Genomic DNA, 18,062 nt, shown 5'->3' with positions numbered 1-18,062 from the left:
CTTCTTCTTTAGCATTTTCTTTAATGCTATGAATAATGATGTTATACATTTTTTAAAAGAGAAAAAATTTATTTTTGAAGCTGCATCAGAGAAATTCTGCTCTATGTACAACATTTGCCCAGCTGCGAGCTCTACTTGGTCCAGAGAAAGTCCTCCAATGGCCAGCCTGGTGGGTGACAGAAACCTGGCAGGGTTGGTTCTGCCCCCTTCTGCCCCTCCAGGACCCTCCCTCCCTCCCTATCTGGGGGACCCACTGACAATGGTTCTGTGACCCAGAGAGGGTGGCGCACAGAGCCTCTTCCTCAGGCCCAATCCTGTGGGCTCTGTGCTCAGCATCTGGCCTAGAGTGGGTGCAGGGCACGTTAGGATGGGGCGCGTGGAAGTGGGCTGCAGGAAGAGGCAGGAACGAGCTGATCACTCTCCTCCCAGCTCGGGTGATGGTCTGCAAGCCTTCCATTTTCTCTCAGCTCCTTCCCCTTTCTCCAGGGTGTCTGGTCCCTGGAATGGCCTCCCACCCCATCCCTTGAACCTATGGAGCAGAAAATGGGGCCAGGGCCTTGTTTTGGCCCCTCACCCAGCCCTCTGGGGATTGAGAAAGCTCCCTCTGGGTTCCCTTATCTGCCCCCCACCCCAAGAGCTCCTTATCCAACAGGCTCACTGCACAGATGGGCCAAGAGGATGCAGTGAGTGGCTGGGTGGCTTGTCCAAGGTCATCCAGAAGGTCAGTGGCAGGGCTGGGACCAGACTGGGCCTCCCGGACTCCCAGCGGGCTGGGCACGGGGCTACGGCAGATACTCCTCCTTGACAGGCAAAGGGGAGGAGGTGCCCAGGAGGCTGGCAGAACTGGGGCACAGGCCCCCCAGGGGTGGCCCTGCTGGGGTGGGGGTGACCTCGTGGGCTGGCGGTGGTGGCTGTGGGGGCTGCTGCTGCTGCTGCTGCTTCTTCTTGTTCACTTTGCGCTCCTTTGCCCGCCGGTTTTGGAACCAGATCTTCACCTGTGGGGTCGGAGAACAGAGATGGAGTGGGGAGATGGAGCACCACTGAAGGAGGAGGAGAGGGAGATTGTTGAGACTCATATTCCTTGATGTGGCTTTCGAGGCCTCCCTCGTGCTTCAGCTCCCCTGACCTCATGGACCCTGAACATGCTTTCCCCTTCTAGACCACTCTCCCCCACCCTTGAGACACCCTTCTGTATAAGCTTCTCTCTATTTCTATGGCCAGATCCTGCCCATCTTCCAAGGCCATGCTCTAATGTCCACTCCTCCAGGAAGCCTTCCCTGTTCTCCCTGTGACTGCCCCCTCCTCTAGATTTAAACAGCACACATTCCTCCTACAGAACTAATTATAGCCTGCTGTAGCCTAAAGCTAATCAGATCCCCCTTCTCCTCCTGTTTGAGGCAGGGATACTGTGTTTGATGGGAGAGAGGGAGGGTGGCAGCAGCCCAGTTTCTGCTGTGCTGTGTGACTATAGCCAGAAGGCTCAGCCTCTCTGTTCTCCTCCCTTAACACTCCATAATATGCCTGGCAGTCTGGAGTCCAGATCCCCAGTTGCTCCCTTGGCTGGGGTGGGGGGGGGGTCCCACACACCTGCCGTTCAGTGAGCCCCAGATTGGCGGCCAGCTCTGATTTCCGCCGGATGGTGATGTAACGGCTGTAATGGAACTCCTTCTCCAGCTCCAGGCGCTGATGGTCAGTGTAGACCACGCGGTACTTGTCCTTGGTCCGGGTCTTACCTGAAAAGCAGAGGGGGCCAGGAGGGGAGGTGAGTCCCGAGGAGGAAGGCTCCTCGTAGGAAAAACAATCCACGCACCACTGAGGGAAGACCCCAGGGTAGGAAGAGAACTACACCCCAGCCCGGAGTTGACAACCTGGGAAGTAAATGCCACTCTCATGCCCATTTTATGGAAGGAGAGGCTGAGGCTCAGAGAGGGTAAGGGGAAGCAGCTTTGCTCGGGGTTACCCAGTAGGTTGCTGATGGAGCTGGACCTTCAGGCCAGGTCTCCGGACCCAAAGCCCTGCTCTGCTGGCCAGCTCCAGCTCCACCAGCTCTGAACCAGCAGTTCCCAAAGGCAGCTGTACATGGCTCTCTTGGGGAGCTTGTAAAAAAAAAAAAACAAAAATAAACAAACAAAAAAAACAGCTTCCCAGACATCTCTAACCATTTTAATCAGAAGGCCTGAGAGAAGAGCTGGGGATCTGCATTTTTAGCAAGCTCCCCTGGTGGTTCTGATTTGGGGTGCCTCACACTACAGGTTTGAACCCCTGTGACCTGGAGGGGCCATCTGGCAGGCAAGGGTCAATTCAGACTAACGAGTGCCAGCTGTTCTTTCTCCTGTGCATGAGAAGGCGAGCAGGAGGGAGTGTCCTGACAAGGAAGGACGGGCTTGCTGGTGGACCTCAGGACCCGTCAGGAGCCTCAGGAGGCCCTAGCTCTGGCCACCACCCCCTGAGCTGGGCCTGGACCAGATGCTGGGGACTGGTCTGCACCCACGCCCTGCTGTCCAGCCCCTGCCTGTGTCCCAGGGAACCTGAGAGTCACAGAGAGGAGTGACTCTGTTCCTTCTACCAATATTTACTGAGCTCCTGCCAGGTACTGGGGTACGGCAGTGAGCAAAATAAAAATCCCTGAAGCATTAGCTTAGTTCTAGCGAAGGGAGGCCAACACCACCACCAAATATCTTAACTGATGTTAAGTCTTTCAGAGAAAAATGAAGCAAAGAAGGAGGACTGGAAATTTAGGGAAGGGGTTGAAATTTCAGCTTGAGTGATCAGGAAAGGCCTTACTGAGTTGAGCAAAGATCTAAAGGAGGCGAAGGACAGAGCCATGCAGATATGTGGGAAGGGAGTTCCGGGTAGAGGGAACAGCAAGTACAAAGGCCCTGAGGTGGGAGCATGTTTGACATCTGACATGTTTGCAAACCAGCGAGGGGGCTGGTGCAGCTGGGCTGCAGTGAGCAAGGGGGAGAGGAGCAGGAGACAGGTCAGAGGGGTCAGGTTGGGCCTTGCCAGCCAATGAAAGAACTGGTTTTTACTCTGTCTGGGTTGGGAGTCATTGCAGGGTTCTGAGCAGAGAAGGGATGAGGCCCGAGCTAGGTTTTAATATTACTCTGACTGCTGGGTGGAGAACAGATTGACCAGAGACAGGGCGAAGCCCAGGCAGACCTGCAATAACCCCGGGGAGAGGCGGAGGTTTGGCTTGCATCTGGGGCTCAGCCTGGGGCCAGGAATTGGGTTTGAGGATCATCCAGGGTTAATGTCAGGGCTGGGATCAGAGGTCTGTCTGGAGAGAATATCAAGAGTCATGCTTGGCCTGGGCTAGTGTGGGGGCCTGGCTGAAAACCAGTTTCCTTTGTAAGAAGCTGAGCATGTGGCTATGAATAGGAGGCACATGCAAGCAACTTCTAGACCCACCAGTGCATAGGACCAGGGCAGAGCACATCTCGGAGTAACCGCTGACCCCCTCCACCCGGTGAGGGTGCTCCCACAGCAGCCCGGCCCTCACCTCCCTGGGTCACAGACTGGGCCCGCCTGTCCCTCAGTGCCCCTGCACCAACCACCCCCCACTCCTGCCCCTACCCCCTCCCCCAAGCCCACGCAGCTTGGCAGGACAGCCACTGGGCTCCCCGGAGCCAAATGGTTTTGTGGAGAGCAGGAGACAGCAGATGTTCCTGGGCTGCTTTTCTCCGGGTTTCCTGCCAGAGTGGCGAAACCAAACTGGATGCTGCTACACCAACTGCCCTCAGTCCGGCTGCCTAGTGCAGCACGGGACAGCCTCGGCCCCTGGCCAAGCCTGGCCCCAGCCAAGGGCTGAGGGAGTGGCTGCTGAGGCCTTGGCTCCAAGCGGGCCCCTCCTTGACCTAGAAAACCTCATGTCAGCTCAAAAACAGTTCTGCCTAATGTCACCACGGGGTTCACTAAGCTGAAGACATAGGGGTCATGGGAGTTGCGGCGCCTTCCATTTTACAGATGAAGAGACAGTGGTTCAGAATGGTTACGTGGTAGCCTGAGATTCAAATAAGAGATGCCCCATCGATCATATAACTATATAGCTTACACTGTGTGACCGTGTGAATGTGAAACCTTATGGCTCACACTCCCTTTTCCCAGTGTATGGACAAATGAATAGAAAAATGGGGACAAAAAGTAAATGAATAATATGGTGGAGGGGGTATGGGACGTTTTGGATGTTCTTTTGACTTTTATTTTTATTCTCGTTTTTATTTTTTGGAGTAATGAAAATGTTCAAAAATTGATTGTGGTGATGAATGCACAACTATATGATAGTACTGTGAACAGTTGATTATACATCATGGATGATTGTATGGTATATGAATATATTTCAATTTAAAAATTAAAAAAAAGTAAATGAGGGAGGATATAGGATGTTTTGAGTGTTCTCTTTTACTTTTATTTTTATTCTTATTTTCATTTTTATTTTTTGGAGTAATGAAAATGTTCAAAAATTGTGGTGTTGAATGTACAACTATATGATGAAACTGTGAACAATTGTACACTTTAAATGACTGTATGGTATGTGAATATATTTCAATAAAATTACATTAAAAAAAAAAAAGAGAGAGAGATGCCCCGTGAGCCTGTACAGTCTGGGTCACTGAAGCCCCAGGCAGGATGTGCCCAAGGCTCTGGCCTCATGTCCACAGCTCCTCACCCCATCGTGTGTCGGGCCCATGCAGCTCACACAGCAGACCCACTCCCCCCACTTCTGCTTCTGGGAAGGGAAGGCCCAGACCACAGTGAAGCAGCCCCCTGAGAGCCCCAACTGGAGCTGGGGCTGGATGTCTGGGGGAACCCAGGCCTGAGGCAGTAGATGAGTCTCCCTACCCACCCAAACCTCAGGCTGAGGGTCATAACCAGGGAGGCCGAAACCCCCTTTCTTTCAGGCATCCGGTTTTCACCCCCACCCCTTCTGAGGGGCAGGTGTGGCCCCATGACAGCCACTTCATAGAGGGGGTCACTTGAGGCTGAAGGTCTCCTGCCTGCTGGTGGGATGAACTAGCACTCAGGTCTTCCACCTCCAGCCTGGCTCTCCCCAGAGTGGAGCCAGGGGATGACGCAGGAGGGTGGGCTTCCACTGCCCGATGACTCCTCTCTGTCCTGGCCTGGCAACCAGTGAAGACTTGGCCCATGGGCCGACACCCCTTCTCTGGGTCCTGGGGAGGGGCTGGGGGCTCAGGAGCTCATTGGCCAACTTCGCTCTGGTGGAGCTGTTTGAAGCACACAGTTTTATTGCTAAGAAAATGGCTCTGCCAAAGAATCAATGTTGATATTGTGCTGCGTGGCCTGGGAACCAAGGAATCCCATATGCTGTGCAGGGAGAGATAAGTGGACATCCTTCTTGGAACGACATTGAGCCTCATTTAAAATGCATATACCCTTTGACCTATGAGTTCCACTCCCAGGAATTGACTGCACAGATAAATGCCTGGAGCTGTAACTGTTTCTAATAGCACAAGACCAAAAACAATGTAAATGTCTACACATAGGAAACTGGCTAAGGAAGCAATGGCACATCCACAGAGAGAAGCACTACACAGTCATCAAAAAGAAATTAGAAGGCTCCATAGCTACCAACAGGGAGCAATTTCTAAGATAAATTGGCAAGCAAAAAAAAGCAAAACATAAAATGGTACAAATAGTAGGTTACCATTTTTGTGTAAAAACAGGAGGGAGTGCATATACACGCACGTTTGTGCACCCATATTGTTTCCTCTGAGAGGATATACAAACCAATAATAGAGGCTACCTTTGGGGAAAGGAACCAGAACCTGGAGGCCAGAGGTAGAGGGAGACTTGGTGATGTTTAAATTTTTATCATGTGTAGATGTGACTTGGTATTTTTAATGACCTTCTGGAACCCTGGGCTCCAATCCTGCCTCTGGCCCAGAACTCCCACCTGCCCCAGGCCTCCCTCCCCTTGCCCTATCCCAGGAGCACCTGTGTCACCTTGGGACCCAGGGAGGGAGTGAGCAGGGAGGTGCGTGAGAGTGGCGGGGCCAGGAGAGGGGCCTGGGATGAATGATTTACAGGCCCCTGGGATGCAGGGGATCGGGGGAAGTCCAGGCTCCTGTAACAGGTGTCTGATGAGGGGCTGGCCACGCCCAGGCACCTGATGAGTAACCCTCTGGGCCAGATGCCAGTGAGGGAGGGGGGATCCTCCAGCTCTTCAGGGATGAGCCCAGAGTGGAAGAGCCATGGATAACTAACCCAAATGAAGCGCTTTCTCTTTGCTCTGGCTCAGGTGTGCATGGAATGGCCCATCTGCATAAATCAGGCTGCATCCCCCCAAAACAGGCACAGAAGAGACACCCTGGGAAGCTACAGGCTAGTGACTCCAAAGGCCTGACCAGTAGCCTCAGAACTACCAGAGGAGCTTTTTTAAAAGTCCAGATTTCTGACCCCTGAAACTCAGATTCAGTGGTGCTGGAATGGGGCTCAGGGATTTGATATTTGAATAGCTCCCCAGATGATCCTGACATGTGGGAGTCTGGGCAAGCATACCTCTGGGACTGTGCAGTGCAGCTTCTCGTGGGCTGGGTGGCCCAGGTCAGTCACCTCACCTCTCTGAGCCTCATTTTCTCTATCTGTAAAATGGGGATAATTATTATCATAATAACAGCCAATGTGTTCATGTGCCAGGCACTTTGCATGCCTCTCTCAACAGCCCATGAGGTTGTGCAACTATTATCCCCATTTTACAGATGAGGAAACTGAGGCTCAGAGAGGGTCACACATCTGGCAGGTGGGATTCAAATCAAGGTCTGTCCAGTCTCAGAAACAGCAGCGGAACCCATTAGTCAGTGTAAGATCTCCCTTACAGGGGTACAGGGCCTCAGGCGAGATGGGTGGACAAGGCCGAGTACAGTGCCTGGCACGTGGTAGGTGTGCTGGGAAGGCAGATCTTACTCGTTTCCAATAGTGGTGGCGTGACCAGCTGGCAGGAATGCCAGGAAATGGATCTGTGCACTGGGGGGTGTGTTGGACGTGACTGTTTATTTATAAGGGACCTTCCAACTTGGAAACAGAAAGCTCCCAACGTTTGTTGATTATCTGATTGTGTTTGTTATTGTTGCCGAAAGTATTCCAAGACCGACTTCCCACTCGTCAAGTCTAGACACAGGGCCTTCCCAGATGGAGGATGGGGGACAGGAACCATGGAGGCCTGCGGTGGGGCCTCCCATCCAGCCCTCTGGGCAAGCTCAGAGTGTGGCCTCTGCCCCAGGACGGGGTGGTGGCTCCGGGAAAATCAAATGGCCTCCGGGGTCAGTGCTTCCTTGCCCTCTTCCTGCTGGGTTTGTGGCCCTGGGAGATGACACTGCCAGCTGTGGCCCTCAGAACTGGAACATAAATCCAACTCCGAATCCTCCCTGACTTCTCCCTGGGTGGTCCAGCCCTAACCGGCTGTGTCTCAAAATCCCCCACTTCCCCCACAAAACATACACATGCACGCAGGCACACATGGGCAAGCTTGTTAAAAATACATATTCCCAGGCTCCACCCGCGATGTACACATCCTAGCCTCCCTGCCACCTTTACAAGACCCCTCAGGAAATTCTGAACTACCAGCTGGGGTAAGTAGTTCCTGGTCCCAGTTCTGTGCCATCTGGCTGTGTAGCCTTGAATGAATCCCTTCTTCTCTCTGGGCCTCAGTTTCCCCTTGTGCACCAGGAGTGGGTTGGGGTGCCAGCTCCTAGGGCCCTCTAGACTCTGATGTTCTGTGTATCTCTTGAGTCTTCCCTTAAGGACCAGACCCTCTCGCTGCCCACCACCCCTTGGCAGCATCCACAGGGAGGGCCTTCCCTGCACATCCTCCAGCCCAATCTCACAGACACCACATTGGTGGGGCAGGAGGTGACAGGGAGCTCCTCCACGTCTTGGTGCCAGTCTAGGGATTACAAACAGAAGAGTAAGCCATGGGGTCTTTGGCAGGAGGGGGGACCCAGGGAAGGGAATGGAATAGGGTGGCCAAAGACTCCTACTGCAAAGTGTCCCTGCTTTTCCAAAGAGGAAACAGGTCCAGAGAGGTTGTTATGACACTTACTGAGGGTAGCTGTAGAGCCAGTAGGCAGAGGGAAGGGGTGGGACAGACAGGACAGGCTCAGGAGTGCAGAGACGACCGTCTCCTCCCTCTACCCAGGAGTCCAGGTGTCACCTGGCCAATACCTCCCCAGCACCTGGTAGAGGCTGAGGGAGAGCCCCTGGGGGAAAACACTCCAGCCTTGGTTTCCTGTCCCCCATGGCCCCGGGGTGGGACCTTGGCTAGCCCTTTGCCCGCTCTGGGTCTCAGCACCCCCACCTGTTGAATGGAGAGCATGACCCCTGATCTGGCCTGCTGTGAGGAGACAGAAACACATAGAAACTGGAGTGGGGAAGGAAAGGGAGATGCACTGAATTGAAAGGATGGTGGGCTTTTTTTTTTTTTTTTTTTTCAGGATATTTGCTGAGGAGGAAAGAGTTGCAAATATGCTGAGCCTGCAAATAATTTTGATATAAAATACGTGAGGTGGTATCCACATAATATATGTGACAGGGCTGCAGAGTGGTGGCGAGTGGGGCAGCCCCAAGGGGGCAGTGCTTCTTGTGAGGGGCTTGATCTTAGCAGCCTGAAACTCAGTGCTGAGACTTGGAAAGGGCTGGAATGAGTTCACAGATCTTGCCTGGAGGCAGAGACCTGGGGAGTGGTCCATTCTGGTCATCCTCAGCTGGAGAACAGGAAGAGTGACTGAACTTCTCTGGGCTTCCCTACCCCAGTGATCACAGTGGATGTGAAAGCAATTTGTAAAGGGCAGAGAGTTATAGAGACGAAAACGAGAACTGAGCTATTTGCAGAAGTGGACGTTAGACAGATCCCTTGGGAGAGGGAGGAATGTCGCCTGATGGGGATCCGCAGGGGAAAGAACCCGCTGGCTTGGGAGTGGGGAGATCTGGCCCGGCTGCCAGCTGGACATGTGATCTCCAATCTGGGCCTGTTTCACCATCTGTACTACCAGGGGTTGGGGCCTCCCCAGTTCTGTGATGGGTGGATACCCTCTCCCCTTCCTGGGCCGTGAGGCTTTCTGCAGGGCTCACCATTGGGTCCCCACCCTGGCTGATTCAGTCCTTTCCTGAGCCCGGTCCCAGGCTGCTCTACCATCGCTCTACACTCAAGGCCTGGAGCTGACCCGAGGCTGGCAGGGGGGAAGGAAGTGGCCAGGCCAGCCATGTACAGGAGCCCTGAGCTTCTCCCCACCATCATCCTCAGTCATTGCTGCACTGTCCCCCTCCCTCTCTCCCGCCTCCTGGGCCACCTTTGTATCATCTCTTGCCTATCTTCTTCATCAAGGTCAACAATCTGACCTGCCTTTGGGAGGCAGTGAAGAGGACGGGGACTTTAGAGTCATCAGATAGCCCTGATGGTTCTAACTCAGCCAGGCCATGTGCCCATGGCATCACCCTGGCACGTCACTCAACCTCTATGAATCCCAGGTTATTCACCTGTAAAATGAAGGCCTGAATGCTTTCTTTTTATGGTTGGTATGGAGATGAGCTGTGACCCTCTAACAATAAAAGCTAGCCATGATGATAAGAAGGAGGATGATGATGATGGTGAAGATGACTGCAGAAAGGAGGGAGCCAAAAGAGATTCCTCAGTGGAGAACAAGGAGCCCATCTGGAATGGATTGCCATCTTAAGAACTCTTGAGAGGGATGTCCTGCAGTGTCCCCTCTGAGAGCCACCAGCACATGTAGCTATTTGAATGTCAGTCAATGAATTAAATAAAACTTAAAATTCAGTTCTGTGGCCGTGTGAGAGACACATGCTGCTAGTGGCTGCCCTACTGGACAGCACAGACATAGAGCATTTCCATCGTCACAGAAAGATCTAGCCTCAATGCTGCTAGACCAAACTCCTAGCAAGGGCCGGTGCCCACCCCTGCGGGGCACACCCTACCACACTGTGCTTGCCCTGTCTTCAAAGCAGTCATTCTTGCATCCACCACCCATTTACAGTCTTCCTAGGTTTTTCCACAGGGGCACCAAAAATAAGCCTGCTCCCTTGGTCCAGGACAGCCCTTCCAAGACTTGTAGACAGCAATCGTTCAAGGTCCTCTCCAAGGATGAACAACTCAGGACTTCTCTGAACTGCTTCCTGGTAGATTGTCCAGGCCACTGCTGCCTCCTGGCTGTCCTCTCCGATCGGGAAGTGAGGCCCCTGTCTAATCCTCTGCAGCCTTGAGTCCTGACATCTCACATTGGGGGAGGAGGTGCAGGGAGGGGCCCTTTTCTACACCCTAGCCTGCTCGGTGACCTTGGCTCCTGGTGTGCACCGTGATGGGGGGGCATGCCTCTTTACTCAACCAGCACCTACCACTGCGCCTGGCACCCAGTGAGTCCTTGATGAGTCCTTGTTGAATACGCAACACAAACCTGCTGTTTCCCATCTTCCTCATCTCAGTCCACTCCATCCAGCCACTCGGGCTGAAAGTGTAGGTGGCACCCTGGAGCCCTCTCTTCCTTGCTCCCCACAGTCAGTCCATCAGTCTGGTCAGCTCACTCCGAAGGGCATGCTTCTTCCCATCTCCACTGCTCCCGCAGCCTTAATCCAAACCACTAATTAATGGGAAATGCACTGCACAGGGGTCAGAAATACCTGCATCTGATAAAATGCTGAGCACATGCTGAGTGCTCAGTAGATGTTAGTTCATATCATTATTACTATGGTAGATGCTCAGTACTTATATGTTAGGGTAGTTCATTCTCCCTTTCACTGGAGGGAGGTCAGATTAAAACAAACAAATGAAATAATTACAAATTGTGATTAGCAGTTTGAAGGAAAGCAAGCTAGGAGCTGAGAGGCAGACTAAGCTGGCAGGCAGGGGAAACCCGCTTTACTTAGCTTTAGGGCAGTCTCCTGGAGGAGTAGCATTTAAACCAAGACTTGAAGGTTGAGAAGGAGGCTGCCATGTCAAGAATGGGGAAGAATATTCCAGAAAACGAGAACAGCATGTGCAAAGGCCCTGAGGCAGGAAGGAGCATAGAGAGGCAGGGAGGACCTGACTGAGGGTGGATCCTTTTGCTTTGCCCAGGCTGTATCTGCAGCACCTAGAAGAGCATTTGGCACAAAGAGCAACTCAGAGAACATCACTGCCTGCCTGTCTGCCTGCCTCAATGAATGAATGAATGAATGAGTAGGAGATACACAAGATGAGGTTACAGGCTAGCAGAGCCCTGAGTGCTGGGGTGAGGAGTTTGGATTTGACTCCAAAAGCAAAGGGAAACAGTGGAGGGTGTTGAGCCAGGAGCAGCACCCTGGGCTTTCACCAATCGCTGTTCCCCGTGTCTGTTAATTCAGGGGGATCATGTGGGGTGCCCCCATAAGCTTGAGAGGTAAGCATGGCTGGGGAGGGTTTAATATGGAGATGGACTTGACTCCAGACATAAATGTTGCTTTGAAATTTCAAAAGCAACCAGACATAAACTTGAGAGGGCAGCCAATTAAGGTAACTTCCCACGGATAATTCAGTGCTAACAAAGCCATTTTGGACCCTCAGAATCATTTCCTAAGCTCCAGGATGCAATATCTGCCAAAGCAGGGGAGGAAAAAAAACCACCCAACCAAAAAAAGCCTTCTGCCTCTTTCTAACTGGGTCATTCCCCTTCCCAGCTACATCTGAGAGATGAGGTGTCAAACATGGCTTCTGCCTCAAGAACCACTTTTAAACAGCCTGGGCCCTGCTGTCTCCCACCCCAGCCACCCCTCCCCCTCTCCCAGCCTCTTAGAGCCCACCTCTGACTGGCCTCCTGCCCCCCAACCCCCATCCTGAGCTTCTGGGATGTACCACAGGGTTGGGGGACGGAGGGTCTCAGGCTTCTGATCCTGTTGCTTTATTTGACAGATGCTTTTTGGGCTATAGAGTCTGTGTTTGAACCCTGTGCTGCCACATCCTAGCTGTGTGAGTTTGGGTAAGCCATCTTACCCTTTCTGAGCCTCATTAACCTTATCTGTATAATGAGGCTAATAATAAAGCCTCAAACTTCTCAGAGTTGTTATGAGGCTTAAGTGAGATCACACATGCAGAACTCTTGGCACAGTGCCTGGTAAGGACTCAGCCCATGCCACGGTTATTAGCTTTATCCTGAGCCTCCACTATGTGCAAGGCACACTGAGGAGGATGGGACTGATTAAGGCTGGTCCTTGAGGTGATACTAGATGGTAGGTGGTGGGGATAAACAGGTGATGAAAGAAGACAGCCAGTGATCCATGTCATTAAAACAGTGCTTGGAAAGGAAGGGATCCAGGAGTGCTTCCTGGAGGAAGCGGCTATGGAGGAGTAGCATTTGAATTGGTGTAGATGCAAGAGAGGGAAGGGAGTGCAGTGCAAGTGAGGAACCCAGACTGGAGAGGCAGAGAGTGTGGGGTGTGTCTGGGGTGTGCCTGCCTAGAGCCAGAAGAGATGGTCATACTAAGTGTGCCAGGAGCAGGGCTGTGCTTTACAGGGACCATTGCTTCGAGGTACAATCCTATTCTGATGATCCTAATGTTACAGTGGAAGAAACTGAGGCTCAGGGAAATGAGCCAAGTTAACTTGCCTGGGGCACCAGAGCTTGGGGGCAGGAAAGCAATTCCTGGCCTGAGATCAGGAGCCCCAGCTCTTAACGGTCCACAATAATAGCATCTCTGCATCAAGGCAAACTAGTGGGAGAATGGCTGCAGACAGTGGGCTGGGGCCAGTTGTCAAGAGGGCTTTGAATGTCACAGAAGTGGGACTGAATTTTATTTTACGGCAATAGGGAGACATAGAATGCTCTTAAGCAGAGGAATGCCTTGAAAAGGCAAATCTGGCAGTGGCTTAGAAGACAGCTGGAGTAGCAAAAAGAGGTTGAAAGTGAGAGGCCAGGTTGGTGACTGTGGCAGTGGGCATGAACTGTGGTAGAGAGAAGAGGGCTCAGCTTCTTCTTGGGCCTCAGTTTCCCCAACTGAAGGCTGAAGGGGTTGGACCAAGATCGAAACCCTGATGCAACAGTCTCATCATTTGAGTGAACAATTCCCTTGCCCTGTGGGACCTTAGCCACCCCAACAGGCAATTAACAGGTGAAGCAATGTTTATTCATAAGAAATTGGAGGCTGAACTTTTGATAGAAGGATGATTTATAACCTTCCTAGTGAAAACGCTATTTATAGATGCAAAGAGGAAAGACAAAAGAATAGAATCCCTTGTAGTCATTTCCTATCCTGGGCACAGTCAAATGATACTAATCACTTGGAACTAATTAATATTTTGTTTATAGATTGAAGCCCAACAGCCTGTCCCTTATCTTCCCCAATTTCTTCGCCCTCTCCTTAGAGTAGAGCCGGAGCTTTAGCCCTGGGCCTTAGCATGTGACTAACGAGATGTGGGGGGGAGTTGGGGGGGGGTGTCGGGGTTCTGCTACTCCAATTCCCCAAGGGAGTCCAGAGAACTCTCCACTGGCATGACAAGGAACATGTCTGGATATTCTTGATTTCCTGGACCTTAGAAACCTGTGTCAAAGCCTCCCCTCTTCTCCTAGAGTTGTCTTACTCTCCTCACACTTCCCCTGTTGATTCATTCAATAAAATTTATTGAGCATCTATTAAATGCTATGCACTGAGCTATGCTAGGGATGTAGTGACAGATAAAATAGACATGGTTCTGGACCACATGGGCATTTGCCTCTGGGAATGGGTGGGAATAGGCAATAGGTGAACACACAAGTAAGTAAACAAGTGAGTAAACTGAAATGGGGCTTACTGCTCTGAAGGAAATAGGGGCAAAGGTTATTGATGGATATGGAAGGAGCCCAGTTAGGGAAATCGTGGAGGGCCTCACTGAGGAAGTGACCATTAAGCTATGTCCTGAAGGGTGAGAAAGAGCCAGGCTTGCAAAGAGTCAGGGGAAAGAGCCTTCTAGGAAGAGGGAACAGTATATGCACAGGACCTGAAGAAAGACTTGGCATGTCTGAGGAACTAAAATAAGGCTGGAGTAACTGGGGCTGTGTGTCTAAGAGGAGGGTGGGCAAGGGGAGGTCAGGGAGGCAGGCAGGGCACAGAAGCTGTACAGTCTTGTAGACCTCAGGAAGGACTGTGGATTTTATCCTAAGTGAAATGGAAAACCAGAAGAAACATTTAAACTGACTCAGCTTCCACGTGTGTGAAATTGGAACAATCCTTACAGTCGCTAGGCTTCAGTTTTCCCATCTGTATGTCTGGTCTCTAACTGTCCAGTTCAGATATTTCCAGAATGCTGGAGGTTCAAAAGGGGGCAGAAGGGGCTGGCCAAGAAGGAAGGCAGGCTGAATAAATACCATAAGACCTGCTCTGGTGCAGGCACTGACCTAACCTCTGCTGTCCTAAACAGCATTATCAGGAAACACCCTTGGAGACCTTGTGCCTTCAATGCCCAGATGGAGAAACTGAGATCAAAGAGGGAATGGGCTTTGCCTCCCTCCCAGACAGGGGCCCTAACCTCACCCTAAGAGCACAGACTGGTGAGAGTCAATTGCCTCAGCAGATAGGTAGAGGCTTCCAAAAGTCCAAGGCTCCTGTATCCTAGGCAGAACCTAGCAGCTGGGGCAGCCTGTCTGTAGCCTTGGGAACCCCCAAATCTCCCTTGGCCCTTCCCTCTTTTCTCTAGGAGTAAAAGGAGAAAGTCTTTTGCCTCTGTGACAGAGGCTCCCTGTCTATCTAGGGACAACAGTTTACCAATGATTTCAGAGACCAGAGGCTGAGCTGGGTTCAGTAGTTCTGGTGCCCAGAGAGGTGAGGTGATTTGCCTGACATCACACAGCCTGGAAGCTCCCACAGGGCTCGTTGTGGTTCTCTACCCCCACTGGCCCACCCCTTCCCCCTTGCACAGTGATGGCCTCTTTCCAAGTCCCCACCCATGGGGAACCTCCCTATCCATTTCCAAAGCTGCCTGATCAGAGGAAGGAGCAACCAAATAGAAGAGCAGGAAAAGCAGGCTTCCTTCTCTAGGGCGTCCTAGACACAGAACTGTAGGATCCCGAGGTTGGGGCCCCCGGACACCTCCTATAATCTACTACAGGGTTCTTAGCCTGTAGTATAAGGTTTATAGAGGAAGCTTCTGGGGGTCTCCAAAACCCCTAAAATTGTTCACCCAATTATGTAACTTTTTTTATAGGGGGAAGATTTGTACCTTTCATTAGATTTTTCAAAGGGTCCTTTTGTAACCCAAACAAGGGTACAGACTACTGTACAACTTCTGCCCCTTCTCGTTTCACAGATGGCAAAATTGAGACCCAGAAAAGATTTAAGAGAAGCTGTTGTATAAGAGGATTAGAGCCCAGGGTCTGTGTTCAGTCTGCTAGGGTTCAAATCTCAGCCCCATCACTTACTGAATATATGGCCTTGGGCAAGTTATTTAACCTCTAACCTCTCTATGCCATAGTTTCCCCCTCTTGAAAGTGGATTCTTATAAGAGTTTAATGAACTAATACATGCAAGCTCTTAGGTCACAGCCTGGTCCATAAACATTAGCTGTTATTATTTCGTAAGCAAGTGGTAGAGCTGAGGCATAAACCCCAGTTCTCTGAGATCTGGTCCCCTATATCTCCCTGCAGGCAGAGATGAAGTCCTTTTTTGTGTCCCTGTGACTCCCAAGACGGGGTGGGGGGACAGTTACAGCCAGTACCTGTAGCTACCGGTCAACTCCTCCCCAGCGTCTGCCCCAGGGTGGGCTGGGTGTGGGGAGGAGATGGGGGCTGAAGAGAGAGAGAGAGAGAGAGAGAGAGAGAGAGAGAGAGAGAGAGAGAGAGAGAGAGAGAGAGGAGGTGGGGGAAGTCCCAGGCTCACTCCCAGCTGGGGGAAGGGGAGGAGGAGCCGGACATCAAAGGGTGGGCAGGCCAGCTTCCCGCCCCCAAGGCCAGGTGGCCTTTGTCAGGACAGGCCAAACACAGTTGGGACAATGGGATGGCACGCTCACTTTCTGGCCAACAGGAGTCACTACTGAGGCAAGGCGCAGCCAGTTACATGACAAAGGGGGTCCCATAAAGGAGGTCAGGCTGCCCCTCATTAAAGCTGGGCCTTTGTCTTGTCCCCTCTCCAGCCTTTGAAGAGGGTGGATCAGAGGCCTGCCTGGGGGCAGGAGGTTCTCAGGCTCAGGAGCCAAACAGTAGCCACCTTCCCAACTGCTCCTGCCTACCCCTCCCCCAGGGTCAAGAGTTCAGGGAGGGCCTGGGGAGGTAAGGTAAGGCCCCCGAATCGAACCAAAGAGGGTTCTTTTTGAGTCCAAAGGATATGACCCATCAATCTCTTCAATGTGCAGATGGGGAGACTGAGACTCGGAAAGGAAAGCAACCTGCCGACCTGCCCGGGTTCACGCAGGGGCAGTGGATCACCCCTTCTGGGGGCAGGTTTGCAGCTTCTGCTTGGAGCTGGGATAAGCAGTGCTAGAAACGACCAGGATGACTAGAACCTGTGTTGCCAAAAGATAAAAGTCTGGGGACCTGCATCCTACTTCCGGTTCTGCTAGGCAACCACTGCCCCGGGTCTCAGTCCGCTCCCCCCTTTTTTTTTACAGAAAGAGAGCCCAGGCCGACTGAGATTCGGAAGGGGGAAGAGGGGAGCCGAGAGAACAGCCCTCCAGGGCCAGCGTGGAAAGAAGGGCCCCCTCTCTGGAAGCGAAACAGGGCCAGAGCAGAGGTCAGACAAGGGGCGGCCGTGGCCGCGCCCTAGCACCTGCCGGTGGCCAGGGGAGCCGTCCGGAGGCGCCGGCCGAGGGAAGTGTCCTTACCGCTGCCACTGCCGCCGCCGGCCGCCACGCTGCGCCGCATCCACTCATACGGCGTCCGCCTTTGCGCTTCGGGCGAGGACGGTGCGCCTGGGCCGCCGACGGGCTGCGCCAGGAGGCCCGGGCCGGGTCCAGGGGGCGCGGGCACCGGGCTAAAGTCCGGAGGGGGCCCGAATGCCAGCGGGGCTGGGCTGGCGGCGGGGGCCGCGGGGCCTGGGCCATAGGCGGCGGCCCAGTCGTCTTTGGGCGCAGGGAAGGGTGCGCTCCAGGCTGTAGGGGGAGCGGGGACTGGCTCCACATGAGAATAGCCGGTGAAGTCGGGGTACTGCGGGGGCGCGGGGGGTGGCGGCGGGGGGCCGTAGGCTTGCGGGCCCAGGCCGAGACTCGCGGGCCTGGCGGGGCCGGGGTACACGGGAGAATCCTTGTCCAGCACATAGCCCACGTACATGGTGGCCGCGGGGCCCCCCGCGCATGCTGGGCCCTGGAGCCGCCGCTGCCGGCGCCCCGACGAGCAACTGCTCACCTGAACTAGCCGGCCCTGCAGCCGCGCCCGCCCCACCCAAGCCTTTTATAGCTCCTGGCCCGCGGCGGGCCCCAGCCGAGGCGGGTTTGCATTTCAAAGCGGGGGGAAGCCTCCGGGCCGCGAATCAAAGGGGGAAACCCGTCGGGGGCGGGGGGTTCAAAAGGAGACAAATTGCCGCCCCAAGCGGGAGGTGGACGGGCCGGGGCCTGGAGGGGGTGGGGGGCGTGGAGGGCGAGTCCGGGGCGAGAGTCGAGGCACCGCCACGTATGGGCATCTCCTGCGAGGCGGGCGGCCTGTCTTTCCCGTGGCCTCGTGGATCGTCTCTCGATCCCATTTTGCAGGTGGCCGAGACGGCAGCTTCATACAACCAAACCCGGCCTGTGGCACTCTCCGCAGCAGCCAGCCTGAGGTGCAGGAGGGCAACGCTGACTTCAAACAGGGTTCCCGTCTGTACCGTAGCGGTAGCGGATCCTTCATCTTTTGGAGGGAGGGGGTCACGACCCCAGCGAGACTCTGATGAAAGCTATGGTTGCTTTTCCCCGGGGAAATGCACATATGCACATATACAAGTCTGCATACAATTGAGGGGCTCAGGGATTGCCTGAGGTGGCTCTGGAGAAAAAAATTCTCCAGGTGGGGTTGGGGCATGTCCTGGGAATATTCTGGAGAAATTTACCCAAATTCTCATAATGACCTCTAATACTCCCCCCTCCCCTTTTAATGAGAAGCATCAGACACACACAAAAGTCGAATGCTGTACCCATCACCCAGCTT

At 53.3% G+C, this 18,062-nt stretch overlaps 1 protein-coding gene across 1 annotated transcript; it reads right to left on the bottom strand.

The window, feature by feature from the left end:
- Positions 1–176: 176 nt before the first annotated feature.
- On the bottom strand, positions 177–17,213 carry CDX1 (caudal type homeobox 1). The gene is made up of 3 exons (XM_037801916.1): positions 16,769–17,213; positions 1,588–1,733; positions 177–995 (listed from the first exon to the last, which is right to left on the bottom strand). Exons 1-3 carry the CDS (start codon positions 17,211–17,213, stop codon positions 783–785), a joined length of 804 nt encoding a protein of 267 aa, XP_037657844.1. The 3' UTR covers positions 177–782.
- Between the last annotated feature and the right edge of the window lie 849 nt (positions 17,214–18,062).

Source organism: Choloepus didactylus, chromosome 13 (genome assembly GCF_015220235.1).
Source record: "Choloepus didactylus isolate mChoDid1 chromosome 13, mChoDid1.pri, whole genome shotgun sequence".
Lineage (NCBI taxonomy): Eukaryota > Metazoa > Chordata > Mammalia > Pilosa > Megalonychidae > Choloepus > Choloepus didactylus.
Note: the sequence above shows the minus strand (reverse complement) of the source record. Positions and strands in the feature narration are given on the sequence as shown.